The sequence below is a fragment of the Mucor mucedo genome (assembly GCF_025094135.1).
Source record: "Mucor mucedo strain NRRL 3635 chromosome Unknown EV154scaffold_13, whole genome shotgun sequence".
Classification (NCBI taxonomy): Eukaryota; Fungi; Mucoromycota; class Mucoromycetes; order Mucorales; family Mucoraceae; genus Mucor; species Mucor mucedo.
In genome coordinates, this window is record NW_026252297.1 from 226,079 (window position 1) to 239,538 (window position 13,460).

General features: G+C 35.4%; 5 protein-coding genes across 5 annotated transcripts; 2 read left to right on the forward strand and 3 right to left on the reverse strand.

The window, feature by feature from the left end:
• Positions 1–43: 43 nt before the first annotated feature.
• On the forward strand, positions 44–2,113 carry EV154DRAFT_458463 (uncharacterized protein). The gene is made up of 2 exons (XM_051597446.1): positions 44–638; positions 706–2,113. The coding sequence occupies exons 1-2, from the start codon at positions 106–108 to the stop codon at positions 1,787–1,789; spliced, it is 1,617 nt and encodes a 538-aa protein (XP_051461435.1). The 5' UTR covers positions 44–105; the 3' UTR covers positions 1,790–2,113.
• On the reverse strand, positions 1,964–3,449 carry EV154DRAFT_458466 (ankyrin repeat-containing domain protein). Its single transcript, XM_051597447.1, has 3 exons — positions 3,103–3,449; positions 2,681–3,033; positions 1,964–2,614 (listed from the first exon to the last, which is right to left on the reverse strand). The coding sequence occupies exons 1-3, from the start codon at positions 3,225–3,227 to the stop codon at positions 2,340–2,342; spliced, it is 753 nt and encodes a 250-aa protein (XP_051461436.1). The 5' UTR covers positions 3,228–3,449; the 3' UTR covers positions 1,964–2,339.
• Positions 3,450–4,497: 1,048 nt separating this feature from the next.
• On the forward strand, positions 4,498–6,592 carry EV154DRAFT_477798 (regulator of G protein signaling domain-containing protein; the record flags this gene model as incomplete). The annotated part of the gene is made up of 2 exons (XM_051598135.1): positions 4,498–4,581; positions 4,640–6,592. 2 exons carry the CDS (start codon positions 4,498–4,500, stop codon positions 6,590–6,592), a joined length of 2,037 nt encoding a protein of 678 aa, XP_051461437.1.
• A 3,527-nt stretch (positions 6,593–10,119) lies between these two features.
• Positions 10,120–10,924, reverse strand: EV154DRAFT_496737 (uncharacterized protein). The gene has a single exon (XM_051600184.1). The coding sequence runs from the start codon at positions 10,777–10,779 to the stop codon at positions 10,318–10,320; it is 462 nt and encodes a 153-aa protein (XP_051461438.1). The 5' UTR covers positions 10,780–10,924; the 3' UTR covers positions 10,120–10,317.
• Positions 10,925–11,387: 463 nt separating this feature from the next.
• On the reverse strand, positions 11,388–13,311 carry EV154DRAFT_477800 (uncharacterized protein; the record flags this gene model as incomplete). The annotated part of the gene is made up of 7 exons (XM_051598136.1): positions 11,388–11,526; positions 11,565–11,642; positions 11,749–11,805; positions 12,698–12,804; positions 12,917–12,971; positions 13,058–13,218; positions 13,249–13,311. 7 exons carry the CDS (start codon positions 13,309–13,311, stop codon positions 11,388–11,390), a joined length of 660 nt encoding a protein of 219 aa, XP_051461439.1.
• Positions 13,312–13,460: the final 149 nt, after the last annotated feature.

Consider the following 13,460-nt stretch of genomic DNA (forward strand, 5'->3'; position numbering starts at 1 on the left):
ATGTTCCCTTTTTTTTTTTTTTTCTTTCTTTTTTCTTTAAGGAACTATTTCTACCCTTCTCCTTTTTTCTTCTTCTTCTTTATTCCTTTGTTTAATAACATTATTATGGGTCAACAATCAAGTCGAGAACATGCACCTTTGACATTTGGCTACGTTGGTCAAAGCTCAAACGAATTAAATCAACAACAACAGCAGCAACAAGATCAAGATAGAAAGGATTTTGTCTTGTCTAATCCTCATTTATATCAGTTACAAGCAGTCTGTAAGCAGTGTAACTCAACAGAAGATGAGCTTGTAGTATCAACAATAATTGGTGAATCCTGTTCTAAATGTCAAAAGCAAAAACGTCTTTCGCTGGTTCGAAAAGACCTGGCTGATGATTTACAATATATCGATGAAACTTATTACCCTGATTTGATACATTATGATAGTAAAGCGGATGATATGGAAATCGAATTACTACAATTAGAAAACGATAACACTAGCCAAGTATTGACTATTGGTGAAGTTACCCACAACACTCCTGGTAGACCTAGACGGTTGACAGGGCCATCCATGGCTATTGATTTATCCAACAGATCGCTCGTAAAGTTAAGCCCTAGTATTGGTTACTTGGATGGTTTAACTAAACTAAACTTGTAAGTAATATCTGTTGCTCGTGCCTAAAAGGTTTTTTGTACTAATACTTTACGTAATTATTTTTAGGTCCAATAATCAAATGAAAAGTTTACCCAGAGAAATAGGCTATTTAAAGAATCTTAGCGTGCTGAATGTCTCAGATAATTTAATCGAAGAAATACCTGATACAATTGCCTTCTTGTCAAAATTGAAAGCCTTAAATGTTAGCGACAATAACTTGGTTCAATTACCAGCCGCCATTGGAAGCTTACACAAGTTGGTTATTATTATTGCAAACAATAATAGTCTAAAATCACTACCTAGAGAGTTTAAAAATCTGGTCAATTTGATCTCTCTCAATGTATCCAATAATCCTCTTAAATCATTACCTGCTGAAATTGCCAATCTCAAGTCATTAAGGAAATTGCTTACGGATGATTGCCCATTTGAGGAAGAATACAGTTACAACTTGGTGCACAATCCTCCCTCCTTATTTGAAACATGCGCTCGTATAGCTATCAAGTCCCAAACAAATATTACAAGCCAGCTCGCTGACCATATCAAGGAGTATCTTTCTCGGGCTGATAAGTGCTCTTATTGCAGTGGTCCCTTTTTTGAAAGTTATGTTACACGGGCGCGATTCATTGAAAGAAGAGCCAGACAATATATGGCACTGGAATATACTTTATGTTCGGCTCATTGGTCGAACGAAAATGACAGGTTATTGGCCATGTTTGCAGAGCAGCCCGTAACTACTAAACGTCATCAAATTGACATGGATGGATTAAATGAAGATATCGTCACCGCCACAAGAAATCGTGCCTATAGTGATCTGACTCCAAGTTCACCAAGTTCACATGTTACGAATGACTACTTCCCGATTTCATTATTGAAAAGTCAACCGAACTTACCGGTTCTTCAACAAGAAATCCCATTGCAGTCACCAAGAGGAAATCGACCTCGTGCATCGTCTACTGCTTCGGTTACCAAAAGATTTACAAACTTCATGCGCTCTGGTAGCGGTGGAGGCTCTTCTACCCCAAGAAATCGTAGTCATAGTGGATCATCCACGTCTTCATTATCCTCTACGGTTGCACCACCTACACCGCCACCCAAAAGTAATTTAAGAGAGTGGACTTCAAATCAAGTTCCCTTGCCATTAGAAATATAAAATTTTAATTGGTGCTGTTTCAAGTATTATATTCCCCCACACACTTTTTTCTCAACCTCACACAGAGCGCTTACGCCTACTTAAGTGCTTCTCATACATCAGGCTTGTTTTTTCATCTGGAAAATAAACACAAATCATTTTTCTGTTAAAATTGCGTAAATGAGGAATTGCTTGATAAACAAAGTTCTCAAATAGTAGCTCCTATTGGATATGGCCCAGATTTAATTTCTATTTTTATTTATTTTTTTTAAAAAAACAGGTATTATTTTGCAGTGAAAAAATGTAGCTTCTTTTGTTCAATCCCTAGAACCGAAAATCTTGCAGTGAATGGGTATTAGTAACGAGCTTCTTTAATATAGGTTTACGTTCAAATATAACGAGACAAAGGTAACAATGAACGATCATCCCGCTAAATGAAACCGAAACAAATGTAACCCACATGTGCCAACTCTAAACTTGTTTATATTACATTTTATTATTACTATATTATTTTTTTACACTAGGTATAAAGTCAGTTCGATGTATCACAGTCATATAAGCAATACTCACATTAATTCAAAGGAACGACTACCAAAACATCGTTTTCTGATCTGAAGATATCTAATAATCGCTTGCTCATTTGCTTGGGATTAATGGGAATATTGACTTTGCCATTGTGGCGAGCGATACTAAAGTTCTCTGGTAATCCGCCAATCTCCTCTTTGATATTTTCAATGGCTGTTTCGATGGTTTCATTTTTGAGATACACTGAGCCAAGTAAATTGGCATCTTCGCGTGATGATAAATAAATCAGCACTTCTAATTCTTCGTTCGATGTGATATTGTCTAAGCTATTGTTAAAATTTTATGTTCTCTCCCTCCTAGAAATCCATTATTCCAGTTAATCCTTACCTTTTTGAGTCGCAACCGTCTTTTCGGGGTTATTGAGAGAATCAACAGCAGCCTGCTTCCTGACAGCATTTTCGAGTTTGTTTTCAGAGAATTCTTCAGGCATTAACCAAGTCTTTTCTAAATCGGGATTTTGCATGTAGGTTGGTACAATAGGAAGTGCAGGCTCGGGACCAACTACCACTTCTACATCACCTACAGCAGCGCGTAAAATCTCTGCTGTTTCGGGGTGATTGGCAGCTAAATCCAAGGCTGTTTGTCCCTTTTGGGTTTTGATCAATGGATCTGCACCGCTTCGTAACAAGGCTGTAACCACATTTGTATGTCCTCTATGGGCTGCCCAATGCATAGCTGTCCTATAAAATGATGGAGGGGTAAGCTTGCTTATTTTTTTTAGATAAATGAGGCAGAAAAAAAAATATTACCATCCATTCATTGCGTTTTGGGAATTAAGGTTAACACCGGAATGGGCCAAGTGAATGGTGGCTTTCACATTGCCTAAGGCTGCCACTTCTCTTAAAGTGTGTTCACGCTCATCGTTGAACTGCATGATGATGAATGTTTTGGAAACTGAAAGAATAAGAAAAAACTTTTCTTGTGTCCCATTTTGAAGTATTGTCTTTTTAAAGCACCGATTGACATGCCTTTAAAACAGATGGCTGGTGAGTTTGGGTAACATGTTCAATATTCACAGTCAGGTTAGTAAAAAATGAAAGAATCACCAACGGGTAGATTATGCTTCATTACGAGCTTTATTTCTAACATCTTAAAGTGATACCATTTAGATAATGATTTTTAATATCAAGGGCATCAAAGTTTTATCTAAATGCCAAAAATCGACTGGTAAAAGACTTCGTAAACAAAGAAAAAAGATAATCCATCTGCCCTAACACAGGACTCAGCCGGAGGGTCTCATTTATAAACTTATGAAGGTTTTGTGTATTTCCATGTCAACATGTTGATGCAATAAACAAATTTGATTTGTGTAAATATGCTGAAAGTAGTAGCATGATGGTAGCACTAAACACAATACAGATAGGCTATATTTTAAAGTTATAAAAATAGAGAGAAACAAACTTCTTCCGTAAACTGAAACCATCATCTTATGATATGCACACGGTAAACAAAAGCAAGAGATTAGAAAAAAAGTAAGATTGTTACTATATAATAAACATTCATAATAAAAATGCTACTACAAGTATAATAATGCCCGTGTGTCTTTACAAAAAAAAAGCGGATATAGGAACGCACTGTGTCTTATTTGTGACAATGCTCCAATATGCCACGATCAGGGGTAACACGGTCACGAAAGTGCCATAAATATAACATAAAAGACAGTAATACTAAGGGAGTGAATTTCCTCGTGAATTTCTTAGGATGTCTGCATTTAGACTAAAGCTGTCTTTCTAATTAACAGCTTTATAGGATTGAAAGCTTTACATCAAAAAATACATAAAGTGCCTGCAACATTTGTTGACGATTAAACAAATAAAACGTTTTGGGATATCGACAAGTTTTCCACCAATCAGTATTTTAATTGCATAAGTCCATAAAACCCACAAACCTGACTGTACCTGTTTTTTTTCTTCTTGTATAACCTTTTAATTTTAGTGACAGATGTTAGTGTAGCAATTATAATAAAAGGGGGGGAAAGTGAGCTGATATTTTTCTTTTGGCTCATGGCGGAAAGTAAACAAACAAAATCTTGCTCGAGTGCTAATATCCACCTAAAAGGGCAATTCTCTCCTTTAAAATTTATATAAATATAAATGACCCATTTATTATTTCTTTTTGTTTCTCTTCCATCACCGATAACAAATATGCCGAAAACAACAGCACAGAATTGCTTATCAACGTATACTTCAATGATGCGTGTAACAAAAAAAGGAAGGCCTTATACAAAAGTAAATAATAATAAAAACTTAAAAAAAAATGGAGCTAGTCTCTAATGTCTTGATTTAGGATCTTTACGATATGTTTGCGGCAGTACTGTTTCAAGTCACGCTAACAGATCACAGAGTCATGTTTAGAAATTATCCTTATACTTTTACAACCGACGAGGCAGCAAAAGTGATGTCTGAGCTTGTGTTTATTCATTTACATCGTCATCCAGATCCAGCAGACCCGTCCCGTCAAGTCGCTACACGAACTACAACTACATTCAGTATGGACTATGCCACGGCAAAGAACCTTATCCAGCATTTTTTATCTGCCAGACTTATTATGAGTGCAACGGATCCCAATAACTTAAATGTACGCGATCGCGGTCTTTATTGTCCAACATTAAAAGGAAAATATGTTTTGGAAGAATTCACTGATTATACACAAGTTGAAATGTCGGCTTCTTTGATTGCTGCTTTTAATGCCCCATACATGTCTTTGGGCTCATCAGGAAGCACTGGTTCACGAATAATTAGTCTAGATAGATTAGCAGATTATGACGATCAGATCACCTTCTCACGCCCTAATATGACTGCAGCTTTTAAAGCCATGATGTCTAGTTTACCTTTAGATGTGCTTCTAATGGATGAAATAGGTGGCCTTGAGAAAAAAAATATCAATATGTTCCAGCATACGTTTGTTGGGTTACATTGTATTGATTGGTTAACCGATCGTCTAACCGTCATGTGTAGAGACGAAGCTGAAATGGTAGCCGCCGAATTCGTCTTGTTTGGTTGGATTGCTCAAATTCAAGATAAATCTGAAAAGGGATCTCATCGAAAAGACGATACCATGTCATTTAAAACTTCCAGAAACGCAATTTATTATGTAACTGAACGTGGATGCACCGTAGTTGGTTGGAAAATAAATAAGCCAGCACAGGAAGAAATTACAACCGGTGACAGTAGTAGTGGGCGTTCAATTGATTCATCCGATTCAAACAGTCTAAGAAAGGCAACCATGCGAAAAGTAGTGATCAATACCGGAAAGCCAAATAAAGTTGATATAACACCTCCAACAAAACCCAATGTATATCAACCAGGAACGGATATGAAAAGGCACGATTCTGCTACAGTATTTACTGATAAGGTGTTGCCGATTGAGAACACAGTATCAAATGAAAAAGAACGCCGTATGCTTACCCCTAGACCACCTAGTATGTCCTTAACAGATTCCAGCATGTCACACACAAGTGCTAACTCAACGATGTCTCCCGACAACTCTCAATTCACTCGATTAAACCAAATTCTCGAAACCCCGCTTTTACGCATGTACTTTCGTGATTTCTTAAGATCCAACTATTGCGTGGAAAATATCAATTTTTGGGTTGATCATCATCTTTTATTGAAAAATAGCAACAAGAAAAGTATGCTGGATCAAGTATCGGAATGTTACTCTATTTATGAAACTTATCTAGGACCTGCAGCCACAGCTGATGTCAATATCGATCACACATTACATCAAGAGATAATTAAATATGTATCTAGTGTCTTTGTCATTGTTAGCCAATTACCTCCTGCAGGAATATCTTACTTTATTTTGGCTCCAAACACGGCATCAAAAAATCATAATAAATCGGCAAAATCGGCTACCAGGCTGTTGCTGTTGCCTCCGCAAGCAAATAGTATCAAACAAAGAATTGTAACGATAAGGGGGACATTAACTGACAAGTGTCTTGGAAATTTGCTAAAAATGTTTTCAAGAGTAAATGATCATGTGTGTCGGATGATGGCCGAAGATTCTGTTCCAAAATTTATAAGAACATCAAAATACAAAGAGCTGATGATTCAACAACAGCAAAGACTGCAGGGTGTTGATGACGAAGACGAAGAAGATGATGATGATGATGAACAATACTATTACGATGATAGCGATGAAGATGAGATTATCCACGTTACTACAGCCTTATCCGATCAAAGAATCTCGGTTGAAAATATTCAGAATTATCCTCTTGAAAGCATGGTCTCTTTTTGATTATCCTCTCCTTTCTTTTGTACTACTATTTATGTAACACTATATGATTCCATTCTTTCTCTACTGTAAATGCAATGAATTTGCACATTTTGTATCTTATTCCATCTTCTCCCCCCCTTTTTTTTTTGTAAAGCGTAACTCTCATTCCCTAACCATATATTTCTTTTTTTAAATTTATGTCAAATAAACCAGCTTCTTCGGGTATTGACAGATATGATCATAATAACGTGTTACGTTACCAGAATTTGTACGTGATACAGATGCACGAGCACCAATGCATCGGCTGTTTGTGCTCCTAAAATTGAGGTCTTTATCGAGATAAAACCATGCGACAGGTTAGTTTGTTGGATTCCACAACAAAAATATTGCTGTAAAATTTTTTTTAAATAGTAAACCTTTAACATTTGTGTTCGGTATATTAACCAAATTTTGATGGGCCGTTTCAAAAGTTTTTCTTATCCCCAGTCTTTATCCTAGAGTTAGTTAAGACAGTTTAATAAGCCGCAGTTCTAAACCTGTATCTGAGAGAGTCGTCGTTATGAAAATGTTGAAAAGACAAGGGAAATCTAGGCGGTGGTAAGATATAGGATTTTCAAAGGCAAATTCGAGACTTTCCCCGCTAGTCTATAAGACCCTTTCCTAATGAAATTCATCAAGTTGCTTTTATAAGTGATTTGTCATTTGATAATTTATTTCTGATTACATCAGTTGGATTGTCATTTTATATGTGATATAGCGCATAGAAATATGTCTTTGGTTATGTAATTCCCGCTTTCCAAAATTATGCAGCAGAGTGACCCGAGGAAGTCTTTATTCGGTGTCATACGATGCGTTTTCCCGCACTAATCTAAGCATAAGACAAGCTTAAAAAACGTATTATATAATTTTCGCGCTTTAAACATGATTCATCCTGCATGATTTAAAGTAGACATATAGTAGAAACCTTTTAAAGATAATGTTGTAATTAAGGGTTTTGGTCTTATAGTCGCTATAAAAACGACATAGGAAAACTTGTAACTAAATTTAAACCTACTTAAGAACCGATTGAGTGGTGTAAAATATAACATAGTATATATATAGTTAAGGAGACATAAAAAAAAAAAACGGAGAGGAATCCTTCTATTGGAATCGCTTAATCTATAATCGTCACAAATAAGGAGTTTAGACGGCTACAAATTACCCATGATAACAAAAATGTTTGCAATACCATGTACGTTTTAGAGCGGGGATAACCAATTTGACTAGGCAATAGATCGACTGATGATCAGCGTTGATCTCAAGACGCATCTCCCCGACTTTACTATCAGCCCTAAACATTAGGTCTTAAATCTGCATATATCAAGACATGTAGAGGAACTCACCACATTGTGTGTGTAGTTATGTGATTATAAAGAATATAAGGAAAGCTAAAATACCTAACATGTAAAAATTTGTGATGCTTCCAGAAATAATTATTGTTATAACGATCATCTTTTTGATTTGTTCGACGTATTTTATATAGACATGAGAGTCCGTGCTGTGACCAGCGCTATTCACTTGATGTAGGATATACATAAATGGTGTAACAATGACTCCACTTTGAGTGCTATAGTGACCCATCCCTTAATGAAATCAATAACAAAGAACTGAATTGGGATTGGTAATTACTGTCTTATCTTTTTTATTTCTACACAATGTTGCCTTTGCACTATATGTAGTTGCTGAACCAAATCAAAGTTAGTTGATATGCTTAACTAAGTCTTCAATTGCGAATTTAAACCATTCAATTATAATCACTCCATACAACAGAGACGAAATGCTTTAGTATCTGCCAGCATTAAATCGTTATAAAAATAGCTTCTGGATAGTTATGCATTATAAAAGACTTATTTATTAAGGGTATTTAATAAACAGGCCTAGAGAATAATGCATAAAAGCTATTAGAATCCTAAATCAGTGAGTCCGGACATAAAGCCCTGTTTGTACTCTTAATTCCACAAGATCGCCGATACTTGAACAGTAGAAGTACATCATTTAATTACATGACATGTACTTGCCACATTCTAACAAGGAAAGTCAGCTGTACTGACCTGCCAATGCAAGATGAAACGGGCATATTAAACATGATAGCTCAGATATACCCATTTATAAATAATTTCAATGAAACAGCAAACAAACGAACCAATCAATCACTTAATTGCCATGTGGACATATTGATTCATATTCGAAGGCTATTTTTTTTTGAATTGAAGAGATCTATGAATCCGTAGATACACAAATCACGATATTCACACATACACACACACACACACACACACACACACACACACACACACACACACACACACACACACACACACACACACACACACACACACACACACACACACACACACACACACACACACACACACACACACACACACACACACACACACACATACATACACATATATATATATATATATATATAGCTGTGATGCCATAGTATATACTATTTTAGAAGACTTGGCAAGATGTGAGGCTGTTAAGACCATAACATGAAATAGATGGTCTATTTGGCACGAGTATACAATAAGACTCATTCTAAAACAAGGCAGATTAATTTTTTGGCTTCTAATCATGAGTCAACGATTTTTAGTCCTAAAGGAATTAAATATTGGTCACAAAAAAGGCTGCCTCTGGTATTCTAGTGATGTTTTGAACTTGCAGTAATTACTATTGCTAAATACGACTCAGTTTTAAATATAGATGATGGTATGTTTGGCATAAAATCTGTAAAAGTAAAGAGGCTAAGTTTAAGAAAGGGTTGATCAAGAAAAAAAAACCTGGTAAAAAGCGTCTTCATGTGATAAATAGAGGAGTATTGACCCGTTCGTCACGACTTGTTTCATGATTCAATTTTAATCAGAAAGTCGTCATAATATGCTAAGAAAAACGAGAATAAACATTTTTTTCTCCCTAAAAATACTTTGCCTTGTAAAACTGGGACTACAGGGAATAAACTTAAAGCCCCAACCGTGCGATTTGATTGCTAATCACACGGGGTACCAAATCGGATTTTTGCCCTTAAATTCGGCTAAATAACTGCATTAAGGAATATTAAAAAACGATAAATTCAGGGGTAAATCATAGAAAAGCTGGTAAATGATACATGAGAGCTTCTACGCTTTTCTAGTGCATAATGTATTTATCAGGTTTAGACAACTAAGAAAAGTATGATGACCATGTCTCATGGGCTTACATACAGGTATTTTCTTTTTTTTCGATGCAAAGGATGGCCAGTGAACTTGTGTTACAACAACTGATTCGTATAATTCGGGGGTCCATCGAATTTCCTATTTGTTTGTTGCCGATGGTACACTCGGTGGCTGAACTTGGCAATATAAAATGATTTTAAGATGCCACAATAAGAATTAAGATATCCAACCGCATTCTTAAAAACAAGTTTATTATAAATAGGCTCTCTTCTGTTACACTTAAATGATATGTACATGCATAATCAAGTGACAATAACAACAACGTTTAAATATTGCACGCAATAAATGTAAATTTGAAAGGTTTAATGATATATATAGGTTTAAGGGATACAGAAGAAAATAGAAAAGGGGGGAAAGTGCGAACAGGACAATAGAATTGTCACAGTGTGTATGAAAAATAGTAATAGATAATGATTATAATGAACGAGAAAAAAATAATATGTATAATGAAAATGGTATAAATATAGGTATATAATGAAATACAGTCTATTGGGTAATTCTAAATTTTTGTCTTCTTTGCCTAGCCGCATTTGCCGCAGCTAAAGAGCATGGTGATAGTGTAATCAAGACTGCTCTGTTGATTCCAGCCTTACTTTTGAACGATATACCAGAAAGTTTCTTCAGGGCTGCAGAATATGAATCTGGATCTTCCATCATGTAGTCATCGTATTCGTCATCATCATCAAAGATAGAGTCGTCATCGTCGTCAAACTCATCATCTTCAAGGATACTTTCCGTAGTTGTATATTTGTTTCTTGAAGGAAGTGCAAGCTGACTTTCACTGCGCGAAGTGTAGCTAACGCTGACATCATCATACTTTTCATCAAAAAACTCTTCTTCCTCTTGACAATAGCTGATGCTGTTACTCTGGTATTTTGATAACATATTATTTGGTAATGTTCTATGCTTGCGGATATCTGTTCGAAATGACATAAGGCTTGAAGCCATGCGAATGCATCTATAAAAACTCTGTCTTTTTTTTTCGGAAGGTTTTACTTGGTAAGCGTATGCCATTGTGTTATATAAAAGTATTTGAATAAATTGAAGGGAAAATTAAAATAAAAATAAAAAGGGTTCGAAATAACAAAGCCCTTTTATATTTAAAATCGGCTCGGCTCAAAATAGTAGTCAATGGCGTTTCTTTATAGATTTCCCCAAAAACCACACAAACAAACACACTCCCTTAGTCCACGTTTTTTTTTCTTATATGATAAACTTTAGCCCCTTACTTTTTTATGTGATATGATGATAAACAAAACATCTAACTGTTTCATGCTTTTTGTTTATCATGGTATATATGTTTCTGTGTAACATGCATTACCTTTTTGACATACACGAACTTTTTGAAGCCATACATAATAGCTTATAAATAGCTTGAACAATTAAGCCACACCTACATTGTAAAAAAAAAAAAAAAAATCCAAGCACTGTCATTCTATGTAATCAACTCCCCTTTAAACGTGGTTATTCGTATGTTTTAAACGAGTCTCGATCTAATTTTACTGAAATTAAAAAAGCAATCAGATCTCATGAGAGCATTCGCCATAATTAATTATCTAAAACCACGACAGGGCTCCTGTGTTATTAATATCTATTTGTATAATAGGCGTAAAAATACATGTTTTCAACTTCATTGGATTGCGTAACTCTTCTGTAGGACCATATTGTGTACTGTCACACGATACAGCGTGAATACTGTATAAGGCTCAGCCTACAATGCATTTGGTACTTACTTTTTGTTGACAAGTACAAACAAAACACGTTTACATTTCTCAATTGTAGCTTTTTGTAACAACAATTCCTTAAACTTGCTACTCATATAACACAAGCATTAAAGTACTTTATTGTGTTGTCAAATAAAAACACACGTACTCTTACTCTTTTACTGTACATACGCTAAACTTACGCTAAACTTACGCTAGCATAAGTTTAGGTGACCTCATTATGACATCTTTATATTTATTGTCTCTTGACCTAATATCAAAATGGGAGTTAGAAATTAGCTAAATGTTGTAGACACCTGGCAACAAATCCCATTAATCAGAAAGTTTGTTTATAGTTGATCAATTTAAAGTTGCATAAGGTAATTCCAAAGATATATAGAGCCCTCTCCTTTCCCCGAGTTTAAATATTGTGACAGTGTATTACTTTAAAAGATTAGCACTTGTGATCCATTCCGAGACATTAGAAACCTAGCCTTGTTGCGAGCGCAGCTTTTTTTTTCGGCCGTTTGTTCCTCTTGTCCATAAGACCACACCTAACAATCAAATAACTTAATCAGATATGCAAGCTGTTGGGACCTAAAATTAAGCAAGTTTTATCATTGCTATTAATTCGAGAAACTATTCTGCGTTTGCATAAATGAATGGGTATGACAGACGAAGGGGCATACCGGTGCACTGGATTAAAAACAGTGTTTGCTTTTACTGGTCGCACTAAACTAGTGATACCACTCAGTTAGATTTGCCACTATTGCGATAAAAATAGGTCTGAATAAGTGCGGGGTCTTGTGTATTATTATTTTTTGAAAACTCATATAATGCTAATCTGAGATCTTTAGTATGATTATGTTTGGTATTATTAAACGCGTATTCGATTTAAAAATGGTAAATGCTATTATCTTATGAGTCAGAAGGTACTCTGACTGTACTATACCAACGCATTGCTATTTTAAAGTTTTTAGGGGACGTACAATATAAATTAATTTAGCCAAGCACATCGCCAGCTTCCCGATACCCATCTTTCTAAAATGGGCCCTTAAGGTAGCGTGTATAATGATTAATCACGGAATAAAGCTTTAAAGGTTCATAATATTTTTGTTTGTATCAGAAACACAGGAAGGAATAACTTAATTTGGATAATATACTTTTTCAGACACGGTATACGGAAAAAAGAACAATTAAGGCCTTCAGGTAGATCACAATAACGCAATGTCCGATAACTCCTTGATTCACCCCTTATGCAGTTTTCACACTTTAAATTCGGGATAATGTAAATTATTTCGGACAAACTTAAATACTGTTTTAGACTGTGTCTACGGAAGTAATGCCTGTACATGTGTCAGTCGAAGAACGTACATACTTACTATGATACAATAGCGTAATTTGTTGGAGAGGCAATGTAATGATAAACTTGAACGTCTGATAAAGATGTTAAAATAATAGTTACTTCACGGCATTATCAAAGTTTCAAGTTTCTCGGACATGGACCGATAGCATCTATTTACAATAGAAAATACGTTGCTAGTGGGAGCCGAGAAGTTATTGACAGACAAAAGTTTTTAGTTGGGTCTGATTGAGAGAGGACAGACAAATGCCACGTCACAATCTTAGAAATTTGGGTATTAAATACCACTACGTGCCTAGGATAGGCACAAGAGCAGAGTACCTTTTTGTAATTAATGCATTCACTACTTACATAAGCAAATTTTCTATCATAATGGACAATTCTTGACGAACTAAAATCGGTCCTTAAATACATTTGGTGCGAGAAAGCTGTGCATTAATCTACTATAGAATTTACCTCGTTTTATGAAGAAGTCTTCCTTATATCGCCAATTGACGATTTTGATTTCTCAAATCACAATTATATCATCAGCAGCTATTTTCACTTATTCGACTATAGATACT